Consider the following 14993-nt stretch of genomic DNA (forward strand, 5'->3'; position numbering starts at 1 on the left):
GAACCATCTTCTTTCTGGCTATAGATTCCTTCTCCAGTGCATTTCCTTGCCAGTCTTCTCAAAAGAAGAATTTACGTGTGTCATTATTCCTCATCTCACTGCAATTCTGAAGAAACCTGTGGGCTCCTACTTGCATTACCAGGCACCTCTGTGAACAAAAGACATGGGGCAGATCACTATGCACATGCAATGTGCACCCATGGGACTTGTAGTAAGATTTAAGAGGAGTGAATTGAGTAACTGGTGACAGGAATGTAATAACTGCATTAAATAGTTGCAGCTGATGTGTATCTATTTCCAACCAGAAAGTTTCTATAGTTGCATTAAAACCAGAAAGTTTCTATAGTTGCATTAAAACCTGCTTTTGTTTCCAAAAAATATGATTTTTCTTGCACACTATCTCCTGAAAAACAAGCAGACTATGAAACACTCTAAGAATTAAAGCAAATCTAAAGGCAACGCTCATGAATGTTCCTGCAAAAAGCCAGGGTTGTGCACACTGTTTCTGACGAGCTGCACCCACTGAGGAACTGAAGAACCTTAACCAAGAGGAACATAATTGCTCAAGAGCTTATATTCACTGTATATAGAATCAGAGAATCATTTGGGTTGGAAAAGACCTTTAAGATCATGAAGTCCAACCGTTAACCCAGCACTGCCCAGCCCACCACTAACCCATGTCCCTCAGCACCACATCTACATGGCTTTTAAATCCCTCCAGAGATGGGGACTCCACCACTGCCCTGGGCAGCCTGTGCCAGTGCTTGACAACCCTTTCCATGAAGAAATTGTCCCTGATCTCCAATCTAAACCTCCCCTGGGGCAACTTGAGGCCGTTTCCTCTCGTCCTATCACTTGTTACCTGGGAGAAGAGACCGACCCCCCCTCGCTACACACTCCTTTCAGGCAGTTGTAGAGAGCGAGAAGGTCTCCCCTCAGCCTCCTTTTCTCCAGACTAAACCCCCCCAGGTCCCTCAGCCGCTCCTCATCACACTTGTGCTCCAGACCCTTCACCAGCTCCGTTGCCCTTCTCTGGACTCGCTCCAGCACCTCGATGTCTTTCTTGTAGCAAAAGGCCTAAAATATATATTACATATCTCCATGGCTAGAAGGAGGCAGGCAGGCAGCATCTCCCCACTCCTCACCTGTTCGTGATCGCAATGTTCCGCTCTCTCATCGCATACAGCAGCGTGGCCATGCAGTAAAGCGTCTCGGTCACGTCCACAACAGAGAGGGTAGAGCAGGGTCTCTGCAGACACGCAATCAGCTTTTGGATGTCACTGACGCCATCGGAAAAAAGCACCATGACTGTAATTATGGCCCACATGTTCTCAGGCTGGTACAGAAAATGACAAGAAAGAGTGAGAAAAAAGCTTTGGGCCTTTTGGAGCAGAAAAACCCTCCTTCAACACCGAAAAACCACTCATGCCGTGATAAATAGTTAAATTCTCTTTAATCATAGAATCATAAAATGGTTTGGCTTGGAAGGGACCTTAAAGATCATCTAGTTCCAACCCTCCTGCCACGGGCAGGGACACCTTCCACCAGACCAGGTTGCTCCAAGCCCCATCCAACCTGGCCCTGAACACGGCCAGGGAGGGGGCAGCCACAGCTTCTCTGGGCAACCTGGGCCAGTGTCTCACCACCCTCACAGCAAAGAATTTCTCCCTCAGATCTCATCTCAATCTCCCCTCTTGCAGTTTAAAACCGTTCCCCCTCGTCCTGTCACTCCATGCCCTTGTAAAAAGCCCCTCTCCAGCTTTCCTGTAGCCCCTTCACGTACTGGAAGGTGCTAGAAGGTCTCCCCGGAGCCTTCTCTTCTCCAGGCTGAACAGCCCCGGCTCTCTCAGCCTGTCTCCAGAGCAGAGGGGCTCCAGCCCTCTGAGCATCTTTGTGGCCTCCTCTGGACTCGCTCCAACAGCTCCGTGTCCTTCTTCTGTTGGGGTCCCAGAGCTGGACGCAGCACTGCAGGGGGGGGTCTCACGAGAGCACCCTGACTAGTACCAAATAACCCCCCCAAACGGAAAATCTTCAGATGCAAGAAGGCAGATACAACCTCAAAGCACCAGCAGTTGTTAAACCTGTTAAATAAACCAGTTAACAGCTGTTAAACCTACCCCTGTCCTGCTCTGTAGATGCGGCAGTTTGTTGGCGACGCAGACTTCAGCCTTTGAGAAGAGGTGATGACTCTTCAAACACCCGAGAACCGCGCTGGGATCCACCTTCCGGCTGGTGGGTATGGCGGACACACACCTGCGCAGAACGGGAACAGCAGCATTTGCAAAGAAGCCTTAGCAAGTGAGTTTATTCTCCAAGGAAATAATGTCTTCTCCAAAGTACCACCAGTCAGGCTGTGGATTTGACCGGACACATTCAGCAGTGAGGCTGCAAGGTGCCGAACTTGGATTTCCAGCCCTAGTTACACAATCACAGAATCAATGAGGTTGGAAGAGCCCTCTGGGATCATCGAGTCCAACCATTGCCCTGACACCACCATGGCAACTAGACCATGGCACTAAGTGCCATGTCCAGGCTTTTCTTAAACCCCTCCAGAGATGGTGACTCCACCACCTCCCTGGGCAGCCCCTTCCAATGCCTAATGACCCTTGCTGAGAAGAAATGCTTCCTAATGGCCAACCTGAACCTCCCCTGGCCAAGCTTGAGGCTGTGTCCTCTTGTCCTATCACTAGTTGCCTGGGAGAAGAGGCTGACTCCCACTCCACTACAACCTCCCTTCAGGTAGTTGTAGACTGCACTAAGGTCACCTCTGAGCCTCCTCTTCTCCAGGCTAAACACCTCCAGGTCCCTCAGACGTTCCTCATAGCTCAGACCCTCCAGACCCTTCACCAGCTTGGTCGCCCTCCTCTGGACTCGCTCCAACACCTCAAGATCTCTCTTGAAGTGTGGGGCCCACAACTGGACACAGGATTCAAGGTGCGGCCTCACCAGTGCCCAGTACAGAGGGACGATCCCTGCCCCAGACCGGCTGGCTACACTATTCCTAATAGAGGCCAGGATGCCATTGGCCTTCTTGGCCACCTGGGCACACTGCTGGCTCACGTTCAGCCGTCTGTCCATCAGCACCCCCAGGGCTCTTTCTAACCACTCTTCCCCCAGCCTGTAGCGCTGCAGGGGGTTGTTGTGGCCCAAGTGTAAGACCCGGCACTTGTTCTTGTTGAACCTCACGCCGTTGGTCTCGGCCCATCTATCCAACCTGCCCAGATCCCTCTGTAGGGTTCTTGTGCCTAGAGCCATTTAGACAAGTAATTCCCAGTTCTGTTACACAGACATGGGCTTAAATACTTCACTGCATCAAGCCTCAAAGTCTCCTTCCAGAAGACGGATCTACCTTGCTCTTAACCCAATTTGACTCTTCTATTTGCACCATCTAACTGCCCTATAAAATTGCCCTCTAGACTACAGAGATCTGAACAGAGCACTTGCTTTTATTAGGAACCAGCCTTGGGCTTGGGCTTGCTGATGGGCTGTGACTGCTAAGTCAGCGCGGGTCCAGGAAAGCAGCCTTTCAGGGAAGGAAAAGAAGAAAATGCGTTGGAGATGGGAGGGACCAGAAGAAAAGAGCTCAAATCTCAACCCCCTCCATGAGATACCTGTATTTTAGCTAAACCCAGGAGATGCTGAGCCTCTTTGGGACCCTGGCTGAGCAGGAGATGGAAAAGCAGTGCTGCCAGGAGAGATCCTGAGACATAAATGGATGCTAAAAGGGACACTTAAATGGAGTCTCACTCTCTCCAGCATAGTCACCCTGCAGGAAGCAACCATATGTCTTCTCCCAAGCTTGTTGTTGGGCACCAGATACAAGCAAGCAACAGAACAGCCCAACCTTTTTTGATTTTGTCATCCAACACTTGTCTTGGGGCTCTTGGCAGCTCCTCCCAATTGCTGTACCCAACCTGGCTGTGCTCTGACATACAGGTCCACCTCTGAAACCTTCCTTTGAACCTCCAAATCCAGGCCTGTGGAAAGCTTGCAGCTGCTTGCTGACACCAACTTGCTCAAGCTCTCCTCACCTCTTTCCTCCTTTGGTGCAAGAACCATCTCCCCGCCCTCCAAGAGGCAAGACCATCCAAGTCAAAAGGCCACCACCAACTGTTCTGCCCCCTCTTCCCAGTCCACGTTCAGCTTCTCCATCTCCTCAGACATTAGTACAAGGCTATCCCTGCCCCAGGCTTTGCAGCCTCTCCCTCACTTATCCCTCACTTCTCACTTGCTATCAAAATCAAGGAAACTGCAGAAGGGATGGTGGAAGTCAACTGCTCAAAGCAGGGACAACTTCAAGGTTTGGTCATTTGTCCAGCTGAGGTCTAAGCATCTCCAAGGATGGAGATTCCCCACCTCTCTAGGCCAGCGTTTGACCACTCTCCTAGTATCTAACTGGATTTCCTATGCTGTAACTTGTGCCCATTGCCTCCTGTCCTCTCACTGTGCACCTGCAAGAAGAGTTTGGCATCATGCTGTCTACAGCCCCTCATTAGACAGGGGAAGACAGCAATCAGATGCCCTTTCCACCTTCTCTTCTCCAGATTTCATCCTCTACTTGTACATCATGTGCTCCCAACACAACGAAGAGGAAAGGGAAGGGTTTTTTTTACCTGTTTCTAGAACCCTACTAGTGATTTCTACAGTTAAAATTATTTCTCCTTCCTCATCTTCCTGTACATCTCCCACCTGTTTAGAAGACAAACCCATTTCTCTCCTGGCAATTCACAGGATAAAATGGAAGAAGACCCAAAGCAAGGAAGGTCTGAGGATCTACAGGTACAAAGTCAAGTGCTGAAGTGGACTCACCTGATCAGTCCCAACACACATCCTTCCTGCTTCTTCGATATGGCGAAATCCTGCAAGACCCGTTCAACACTGCGCAGGGCCGTGTCCTCCTTCATTAGGTACCGATGGTACAGCTTTTTCCAAGGAATGAACTAGAATGTGAAGCACATACCACCATCTTTCATCTCACAGCATTGGGAAATATGTTTCTTCTGGCAAAAAGCTAATCAATGTGACTTCCAAAGAAGACCTGGAGTTCAAAACGTCCCTGTAGCTTGATGGAAACAGGTACCTAGCGTGAGATGGGGAAGGAAAGAGGAAACAGAGGAAAGAGACAAAGACTTCTTCCTCATAGGTCTGGAGGGTCTGACCTATGAGGAACGGCTGAGGGAGCTGGGGTTGTTTAGCCTGGAGAAGAGGAGGCTCAGAGGTGACCTTAGTGCAGTCTACAACTACCTGAAGGGAGGTTGTAGTGAAGTGGGAGTTGGCCTCTTCTCCCGGACAACTAGCGATAGGACAAGAGGACACAGCCTCAAGCTTGGCCAGGGGAGGTTCAGGTTGGACATTAGGAAGCATTTCTTCTCAGCAAGGGTCATTAGCCATTGGAAGGGGCTGCCCAGGAAGGTGGTGGAGTCACCATCTCTGGAGGGGTTTAAGAAAAGCCTGGACATGGCACTTAGTGCCATGGTCTAGTTGACATGGTGGTGTCAGGGCAATGGTTGGACTCGATGATCCCAGAGGGCTCTTCCAACCTGATTGATTCTGTGATTCTGTGATAAAGCACTGAGTGCAGGACACTTCCTACATTGTGTGCAGCCTTGCACATTCAAATTTATCAGAAGGGCATGAACAACAACTTGGATCTCCACAAAATTTTGGGTTGTGATCAGTCCCCCAACGCTCTCAGATTGCTTCTTCGTACAAGCTGAGGATTTCCAGTGTGAGTGGTGAGCGTCTAGTGGTGCCAGCAGTCTCTGAGCCACCTTTAATTGAAATTAAGTTGGGGCCCCCAACAGAAGAAGGACACGGAGCTGTTGGAGAGAGTCCAGAGGAGGCCACAAAGATGATCAGAGGGCTGGAGCCCCTCTGCTCTGGAGACAGGCTGAGAGAGCTGGGGCTGTTCAGCCTGGAGAAGAGAAGGCTCCGGGGAGACCTTCTAGCACCTTCCAGTACCTGAAGGGGCTACAGGAAAGCTGGAGAGGGGTTTTTTACAAGGGCAAGAAGTGACAGGATGAGGGGGAACGGTTTTAAACTGAAAGAGGGGAGATTTAGATGAGATATTAGGAAGAAATTCTTTGCTGTGAGGGTGGTGAGACCCTGGCCCAGGTTGCCCAGAGAAGCTGTGGCTGCCCCCTCCCTGGCAGTGTTCAAGGCCAGGTTGGATGGGGCTTGGAGCAACCTGGTCTGGTGGAAGGTGTCCCTGCCCGTGGCAGGAGGGTTGGAACTAGGTGATCTTTAAGGTCCCTTCCAACCCAAACCATCCTGTGATTTTATGAAATGCAGAGATCCTCTCTGCGGCCAAAACAACTGCCAGTGGGTTCAGACTGTTTGTACTGTGAGGGCCTTGACTGCAGATGAACCGAGCTCCACAAAAACAGAGTTAAAGGCCTTTTCTCTAAACCTCTTTGACTACAAGAGACACCACACACACACACAGGCTGGGGGACAGTGACGTCCACCGGCCACGAAAGGACGCTGCCCAGTCTGCCAGCCAGATTTCCTGCATGGGCCTTGTCAGAAAAAAAGGCTGCAAGGAGAAGAGTGAAGGGGAATTTTGCAGTCTTACAGGATGTTTTTTCCATGTATGGGAAGAATTCATCCAGGGAAGTTACCCCAATATTGATCTCCTGATAAAGGCTGGCATCTGAAGATGTCACTGTGACCCAGAAGACCAAAAAATGACAAAAGATCTCATAAGAAAGGATGTGGGCATTAGGGAACAATAAAGGGATTTAAAGGAACAAAGAGAGACAGACACAGCATGGGTGCTCCTACAGCAACACATGCAGTCACAAGACTAAGACAGAACAGAGCAGCAGGAGATGGGACAGGCTCGAATCAACACCACAGCAGTCCTTACCAGTGGATCACTGACTATCTCCCTCCAGCAGTGACACACCAGGCTCAGGTTCTGATACAGATCAGTCACTGGTACGAAAGCAAAGATGTTCCTCAGGACTTCAACAGGCAGATCCTCAATACTTCCCTGAGGCACTTCCCAGTTACGAGTCCCCAGGAGTCCATAGTGTGCATCAGGGACTGGTTCGATTTCCATATCATCAAGTTCCTGCTTGATCTGGCTGTGTTCTGGATGAACCACCACTGGCTTCTTCTTAGGCTCACCCCACAAATCATGCTCTGGCTTGTGAATGCCTGCAGCTGCATTGGACAGAGGCCATTTTCTGGAGCTTTCCCTGGGAGCTGGTACAAAGTCCTCATCCTCCAGAAAGGAGCAGAAATCACCACTCATCCCCATCACAGTGGAGACACTGCTGAAGGAACCATCAGGTTCAGTGAAGATGGGATCCAGTAGCTCTTCTTTGATTCTACTCTTCTTCATCCCACTGGCACCTGCTGGTTGTGTCTGAGAGTTCCTGAAGTAATCAGTGATGTTCTTCTGCTGACCTTGGCCTGCAGAAAGAGGAAGAGCACGAGTAAAGTCAACAGAAACAAGCACAAAGCCCACTGCTCCTAACTGAGCTAACAAGGAGACCAGAGGTTGTGTAAGGTGGTAGTTATTTCCATGGGGTTCCTCATGGACGTATGAGCTCACTACAGGTGAACTGTCCGGCTTCATATTGCTTCTCTGGCAACCTACAGAAGTCAAAAGAATGACATTCGTATCTCTGCTCAGTCCACATAATCTGGGCACTCTCAAGGTACATCTGACACCTCCGCTAGCTTCTAGAAAAAAAAATGGTCTGCATAACAATCTTTCAGATCAACAACCCTTAGCTACATAACACAGCAGACATGCGTTGAACGGACATCATAGAATCACAGACTGGTTTGGGTTGGAAGGGACCTTAAAGATCATCTAGTTCTAACCCCCTGCCACAGGCAGGGACACCTTCCACCAGACCAGGTAGCTCCAAGCCCCATCCAACCTGGCCTTGAACGCTGCCAGGGAGGGGGCAGCCACAGCTTCTCTGGGCAACCTGGGCCAGGGTCTCACCACCCTCCCAGTAAGGTGAGCAAGTAAATACAGCTGCAGAATGAACTTCATGGGAGAGATCTCCACTAGCCAAAGAAATAGAAATAGGAAGGAAACAAAATGCGAGATTCGAGTTGTTGTGGTGTGCCTCAGACTGAGGCTGGGCTCCCGGCAGTTATTTATTGTTCTCAACCTGGTGAACGAGAAGCACACCACGATTTTGGAAAAGCTTTAGGGTTTAAATACTGCTCTGCACCATGAGAAGATCACAGAATCACAGAAATCATCTGGTTGGAAGACCCCTCTGGGATCATCGAGTCCAACCATTGCCCTGACACCACCATGGCAACTAGACCAGGGCACTAAGTGCCATGTCCAGGCTTTTCTTAAACACCTCCAGAGATGGTGACTCCACCACCTCCCTGGGCAGCCCCTTCCAATGCCTAATGACCCTTGCTGAGAAGAAATGCTTCCTAATGTCCAACCTGACCCTCCCCTGGTGAAGCTTGAGGCTGTGTCCTCTTGTCCTATCGCTAGTTGCCTGGGAGAAGAGGCCAACTCCCACTTCACTACAACCTCCCTTCAGGTAGTTGTAGACTGCACTAAGGTCACCTCTGAGTCTCCTCTTCTCCAGGCTAAACACCCCCAGCTCCCTCAGCCGTTCCTCGGAGGTCAGACCCTCCAGACCCTTCACCAGCTTGGTCGCCCTGCTCTGGACTCGCTCCAACACCTCAACATCTTTCTTGCAGTGCGGGGCCCAGAACTGGACACAGGATTCAAGGTGCGGCCTCACCAGTGCCGAGTACAGAGGGACGATCCCTTCCCCAGACCGGCTGGCTACACTGTTCCTAATAGAGACCAGGATCACAGCACCAAGCCTCTAGCACGCTGCTCCTCCCACAGTATAAGAGACCAATGCCTTTAAGAGGATAAACAGCCATTTCTTGCCAGATATTTCCTGGCTGCAAAGGAAACCGAAACTTGGCAAGAGACTGCTCTCAGCAGCCGCTCCTTCCTCTGAGAGCCAGACAATCCATGTAGCACACAGACTAAACTTACCAGCATTCATTCTGTCCTGCTCCTATTCTGCAAAATAACCTGATGCTTAGCTAAGAGGCAACTCGAGAAGAGTCCAACACCCTAAAACCTGCAGCATCTATGATTACTAGATCATAGAATCATAGAATCACAGACTGGTTTGGGTTGGAAGGGACCTTAAAGATCATCTAGTTCCAACCCCCCTGCCACGGGCAGGGACACCTTCCACCAGACCAGGCTGGATGGGGCTTGGAGCAACCTGGTCTGATGGAAGGTGTCCCTGCCCGTGGCAGGGGGTTGGAACTAGATGATCTTTAAGGTCCCTTCCAACCCAAACCATTGTGTGATTCTATGATATAACTAGACAGCTCATTATTATTTAATAAGTATCCTAAAAAGCATGTAGAAGCCGGAGTCACATCATTAATAGTGCCTAATTGCAGAGGCTGTAGTGTTCCTCAGGAAGAGCTGCTGTTCTCTCCACGTAGTCTCTGACAGGTCAGCGATAGAGACATGGAGGCATTTCTGGTGTGAGGAGAGACCAAACACCCATGCAAAGGCAAACCCACTCCCCCATAGCGGGAAGTATTCAAAGGCATCTTTTTTCTTGTCACTTGACTGGTCCTGCCCTTGGGGCACAACAACCCCATGCACCGCTACAGGCTGGGGAAGAGGGGCTGGAAAGTGCCTGGTGGGAAAGGACCCGGGGGTGTTGGTCGATGGCTGCTGAATATGAGCCAGCAGTGTGCCCAGGTGGCCAAGAAGGTCACAAGCATCCTGCCTTGTATCAGCACTAGTGTGGCCAGCAGGACTAGGGCAGGGATCGTCCCCCTGGACTCGGCACTGGTGAGGCCGCACCTTGAATCCTGTGTGAAGTTTTGGGCCCCTCACTACAAGAAAGACCTTGAGGTGCTGGAGCGAGTCCAGAGAAGGGCAACGAAGGTGGTGAAGGGTCTGGAGCACAAGTGTGATGAGGAGCAGCTGAGGGACCTGGGGGTGTTTAGCCTGGAAAAAAGGAGGCTGAGGGGAGACCTTCTCGCTCTCTACAACTGCCTGAAAGGAGGCTGTAGCGAGGTGGGGGTCGGTCTCTTCTCCCAGGTAACAAGTGATAGGACGAGAGGAAACGGCCTCAAGTTGTGCCAGGGGAGGTTTAGATTGGAGATCAGGGACAATTTCTTCATGGTAAGGGTTGTCAAGCACTGGCACAGGCTGCCCAGGGCAGTGGTGGAGTCCCCATCCCTGGCGGGATTTAAAAGTTGTGTAGATGTGGTGCTGAGGGACATGGGTTAGTGGTGGCCTTGGCAGTGCTGGGTTAACGGTTGGACTCGACCATCTTAAAGGTCCTTTCCAATCAAAACAATCCTGTGATTCTATGACTTTGCGGAGGCAGAGATTAAGCCCAGTTTTGCCACACACCACTCAAACCCAACCAATTTCTTCCCTTTGCACTCACCTCGCCTGGCATTACTCTCCTATCAGCCCAAGTTCAACCATGGATTACACAACGCCCTTTTGTTCCACACCATATTAGCATTTTTCTCCCCCAAATCCCTCTGCCTTCGAAGTATTTGCAATCCCTGTACCTCCTTGATGTCTCCGTGTCCGGTAGGAGGGATGTAGGCCCCTGCTTACATCTCCTCTACTTCGTCTTTGACTCAACGGCTGCGTCAGGGAGGATGAACCTTCCACGCTCTGTGCAAGAGCTTCGCAGTCATCGGCCGTGAGGTGCTTTTTCTTGAATCTCTTCACTGCTTTGCCAACGTGCCAAGAAAAAGACCCCAAAACCAAACTGTTAGCAAACAGCAACATACAATCAATACAACATACAATGTCTTTAACCGAGACATAAACACACAGTTTATTTTCAGTAATTTTATAGGATAGTCCCAGCGTTTCAGCCAAGAGTTCTTCTGAATAAATCATAGCAGAAGCTCTGCTGAGATGCTAACGAGGGCAACGCATTGTGTCAAGGCGACACATCCGCGGTCACCGCAGCAGCAACCTCACCCCAGGTCCCCGCTCCTGCGTTGTACGAGGATTTGGAACAAAAGAGGAGGTGGTGGAGTCACCACCTCTGGAGGGGTTTAAGAAAAGCCTGGACATGGCACTTAGTGCCCTGATCTAGTTGACATGGTGGTGTCAGGGCAATGGTTGGACTCGATGAGCCCAGAGGGCTCTTCCAACCTCATTGATTGATTGATTGACACAAAACCAGAATCCACACAAGTTTTGTGGCTTTCTCTGCAATACCATAACATGGAGGAAGCAGATACAGGCACTCGTGTAAAGGCAAAATATCATCAGGAGGACGTCGAGGAAGCCTGCAGAGGCTGAACTGCGCAACCCCCCTGGGAGAGACGACAGTGACTTGTCTGGGGAAGGTCAGAGCCAACATTCAAACACACAAACTTGAGCCTCTCACGAGCAGATCATAGAATCACAGGATGGTTTGGGTTGGAAGGGACCTTAAAGATCATCTAGTTCCAACCCCCTGCCATGGGCAGGGAGACCTTCCACCAGACCAGGTTGCTCCAAGCCCCATCCAGCCTGGCCTTGAACACTGCCAGGGAGGGGGCAGCCACAGCTTCTCTGGGCAACCTGGGCCAGGGTCTCACCACCCTCACAGTCAACAATTTCTTCCTAAAATCTAATCTAAATCTCCCCTCTTTCAGTTTAAAACCGTTCCCCCTCGTCCTGTCCCTCCATGCCCTTGTAAAAAGCCCCTCTTCAGCTTTCCTGTAGCCCCTTCAGGTACTGGAAGGTGCTAGAAAGTCTCCCCGGAGCCTTCTCTTCTCCAGGCTGAACAGCCCCAGCTCTCTCAGCCTGTCTCCATAGCGGAGGTGCTCCAGATCCAAGCTGGGATCCTCCATTAAGGAGGAAATACAACTCGCAGCACAGCTCTTCCCCACGAGAAAGGCAGTGAAGAAGCAGCACAAAACTACCTGAAGAGTTATTTTAAAACCTTACCTGAAAGCTCCATGAGCTCCTCTCTTCCGTACACGGGACCGCCAGCAAAGTGTAAACAGCGCAACTTGCTTCTGCCGAAAACACTCCCGAGAAACACGAGACCACGGCACAGGATGGGCTTCCTGCCGAGAGGAGAATCAGCAGACGCTGCTCTTGTGGTTTCACTTCTACTTTATTACTACATTGTGCTGCGGAGGATAAGCTCCTCTAACGTGTTTACAGCAGCCACGAAAGCAATCGACTGATCCCGTACAGCAGGGTCCACAGGTCAGTTTGTTTCATTACGCTGTTTCCTCCTTTTCACAGAATCACAGACCGGTTTGGGTTGGAAGGGACCTTAAAGCCCATCTAGTTCCAACCCCCTGCCACGGGCAGGGACACCTTCCACCAGACCAGGTTGCTTCAAGCCCCATCCAACCTGGCCTTGAACACTGCCAGGGAGGGGGCAGCCACAGCTTCTCTGGGCAACCTGGGCCAGGGTCTCACCACCCTCACAGCAAAGAATTTCTTCCTCAGATCTCATCTCAATCTCCCCTCTTTCAGTTTAAAACCGTTCCCCCTCGTCCTGTCACTCCATGCCCTTGTAAAAAGCCCCTCTCCAGCTTTCCTGTAGCCCTTTCAGGCACTGGAAGGTGCTAGAAGGTCTCCCCGGAGCCTTCTCTTCTCCAGGCTGAACAGCCCCAGCTCTCTCAGCCTGTCTCCAGAGCAGAGGGGCTCCAGCCCTCTGAGCATCTTTGTGGCCTCCTCTGGACTCGCCCCAACAGCTCCGTGTCCTTCTTCTGTTGGGCCCCAGAGCTGGGTGCAGCACTGCAGGGGGGTCTCACGAGAGTTCATCCACATCAGCTCGACAGAGCAGCGTTAAAGCACCTGCTGAGCTCCCGGGGGAGGCTGTTTTCTACCATCCCATGTTCCTCAAAACACGGCAAATGAAGCAAGCAGAAGAAAAAAAAGCAAGGCAAGACAGTCCTGTGGCTCTTAGGGACATGGTTTAGTGGTGGACTTGGTGGTGTGACATTTATAGTTGGCCTAGATGATCTGAAGGGTCTTTTCCTACCAAAATGATTCTACAATTCTAGGATTCTACTTAAAAATGGTATTTCTCACTTGAAATTGAAAAGGTTTTTGGATTAAACAGCACGAATGATTGAAGCACCCCAATTCTCTTAAGCACACAGTCCCCGCAAACATCAGCGCCGAGGCCCTGGCTCTGTGCCCACTCCTGGAGCTGTCAGACACTGAAAGGTCTCACACGAGATCGGATGTAGGACTGGGGGACAAAACCTCTGCTCCCCAACCCCAGGACCCCAAACCCTCTGACGTGCCAGGACTGCAGCACAGGGTTCAAGTCCAAAAACCCAACGCAAGCAGAGGACCCGCTCAGGCTTCACCTGCATTCATCTCTCCTCCCTTTTCTCGAGCTCTTCCATCGGTGGCAGCAGCAGGTCGCAGGGCCCCGTCACGGTTTATGGCTTCGATCCCGTAAGGAACGAGGTCGTCAGCCACGAGAAGACACTCCAGCTGTGAAGGAAAAGGATCAGCCATGAGCAGCAGCCGCAGAGGACGCGGGAAGATTCGGGGGGATGAGAAATATTTGGGAGGAGAAGGTCGGAGCTGCTCCTGTCCCCCCCCACAATGTTGTTTCCAAACCCTTTTCCTACACGGATGCACCAGCCTTGTGCCTCCCAACATGGTGCCCACCTGGGGAGACCCCCAGTAGCCCAGGGCCCCCTCGGGGCTACCCCACATTGGCTCAGAACAGCCCCCCGCCATTACCAGCCCCTGCCCCAGGCCTGCTGCCTCCATAGCCAAGGGCCTCCTCCTCTGTGCCCCCCATTGCCAAAGCCCCCCCATTACCAAGGTCCCCCCCATTACCAAGGCCCCCCCATTGCCAAAACCCCCCAATGCCAAGGAGGCCCCCCCAGTTGCCAAAGCCCCCCTCCATGCCAACACACCCCCAATGCCAAGGAGCCCCCCCATTGCTAACCCCCGCCATACCAAGCCCCCCTACAATGCCAAGGCCCCCCTCATCACCAAGGCCCCTCCACTGCCAAAGTCCCCCTAATGCCAAAGCCCCCCCCAGAGCCAAAGAGCCTCCCCATTGCCACCCCCCCCTTCATGCCAAGCCCCCCCAGTGCCAAGAAGCCCCCCCAGTGCCAAGGTCCCCCCCATGGCCAACGTCCCCCAATGCCAAGGAGCCCCCCCATTGCCAAACCCCCCTCCATGCCAAGATGCCCCAATGCCAAGAAGTCCCCCCATTGCCACGGTCCCCCCCAGTTGCCAAAGCCCCCCTCCATGCCAACCCCCCTCAGTGCCAAGGAGCCCCTCCATTGCTAACCCCCCCATACCAACCCCCCCAATGCCAAGGAGCCCCCTCCATCATCAAGGCCCCTCCATTACCAACCCCCCCCATTACCAAGCCCCCCCATACCAAGCCCCCCCACTACCAAGGCCCCCCCCATTACCACACCCCCCCATTACCAAGCCCCTCCATTACCACGCCCCCCCTATTACCACGCCCCCCATTACCAAGCCCCCCATTACCAACCCCCCCCATTACCAAGCCCCCCCCTTTACCAAGGCCCCCTCCATTTCCAAGCCCCCCCATTATCAAGCCCCCCCAATTACCACACCCCCCCCATTACCAAGCCCCCCCCATTACCAAGGGCCCCCCCATTACCAAGGCCCCCCATTACCAAGGCCCTCCATTACCAAGGCCCCCCATTACCAAGGCCCCCCCCATTACCACGCCCCCCCATTACCAAGGGCCCCTCCATTACCAACCCCCCCCATTACCAAGCCCCCCCATTACCAACCCCCCCATTACCAAGCCCCCCCATTACCAAGCCCCCCCCAATACCACCCCCCCATTTCCACGTCCCCCCATTACCAAGGCAGCCCCTTCTCTAACCCCTTCTCACCACGGCCCCTCCGTTGCTATGTCCCGCCCCCGTTGCTAAGGGGAAGCGCCCCCCCCTCCCGCTCACTCCGCTCCCGCCGCGCTCGGCCCCGCCTCCACCCTCCCCGCGCGCTTCCGCCGGCCCCGCCC

The 14993-nt window shown here is 52.3% G+C and overlaps 1 protein-coding gene across 3 annotated transcripts in view; it reads right to left on the reverse strand.

Annotated features, from left to right (window-relative positions):
• The window catches only part of FBH1 (F-box DNA helicase 1), a 41330-nt gene extending 26369 nt beyond the window's left edge, over nucleotides 1-14961 (reverse strand). For 2 of the 3 annotated variants that reach the window (XM_068401489.1, XM_068401487.1), the window contains exons 1-8: nucleotides 14866-14954; nucleotides 13336-13465; nucleotides 11948-12069; nucleotides 10564-10728; nucleotides 6869-7419; nucleotides 4810-4940; nucleotides 2118-2253; nucleotides 1146-1336 (exon numbers count right to left, since the gene is read on the reverse strand). In XM_068401489.1, the coding sequence (XP_068257590.1) occupies nucleotides 1146-1336; nucleotides 2118-2253; nucleotides 4810-4940; nucleotides 6869-7419; nucleotides 10564-10728; nucleotides 11948-11960 (1187 nt within the window). In that variant the 5' untranslated portion in view covers nucleotides 11961-12069; nucleotides 13336-13465; nucleotides 14866-14954. Of the gene's footprint in view, nucleotides 1-1145; nucleotides 1337-2117; nucleotides 2254-4809; nucleotides 4941-6868; nucleotides 7420-10563; nucleotides 10729-11947; nucleotides 12070-13335; nucleotides 13466-14865 lie in introns of all 3 variants that reach the window. The other variant, XM_068401488.1, reaches the window with a different exon arrangement.
• Between the last annotated feature and the right edge of the window lie 32 nt (nucleotides 14962-14993).

The sequence above is a fragment of the Nyctibius grandis genome, chromosome 5 (genome assembly GCF_013368605.1).
Source record: "Nyctibius grandis isolate bNycGra1 chromosome 5, bNycGra1.pri, whole genome shotgun sequence".
NCBI lineage: Eukaryota > Metazoa > Chordata > Aves > Nyctibiiformes > Nyctibiidae > Nyctibius > Nyctibius grandis.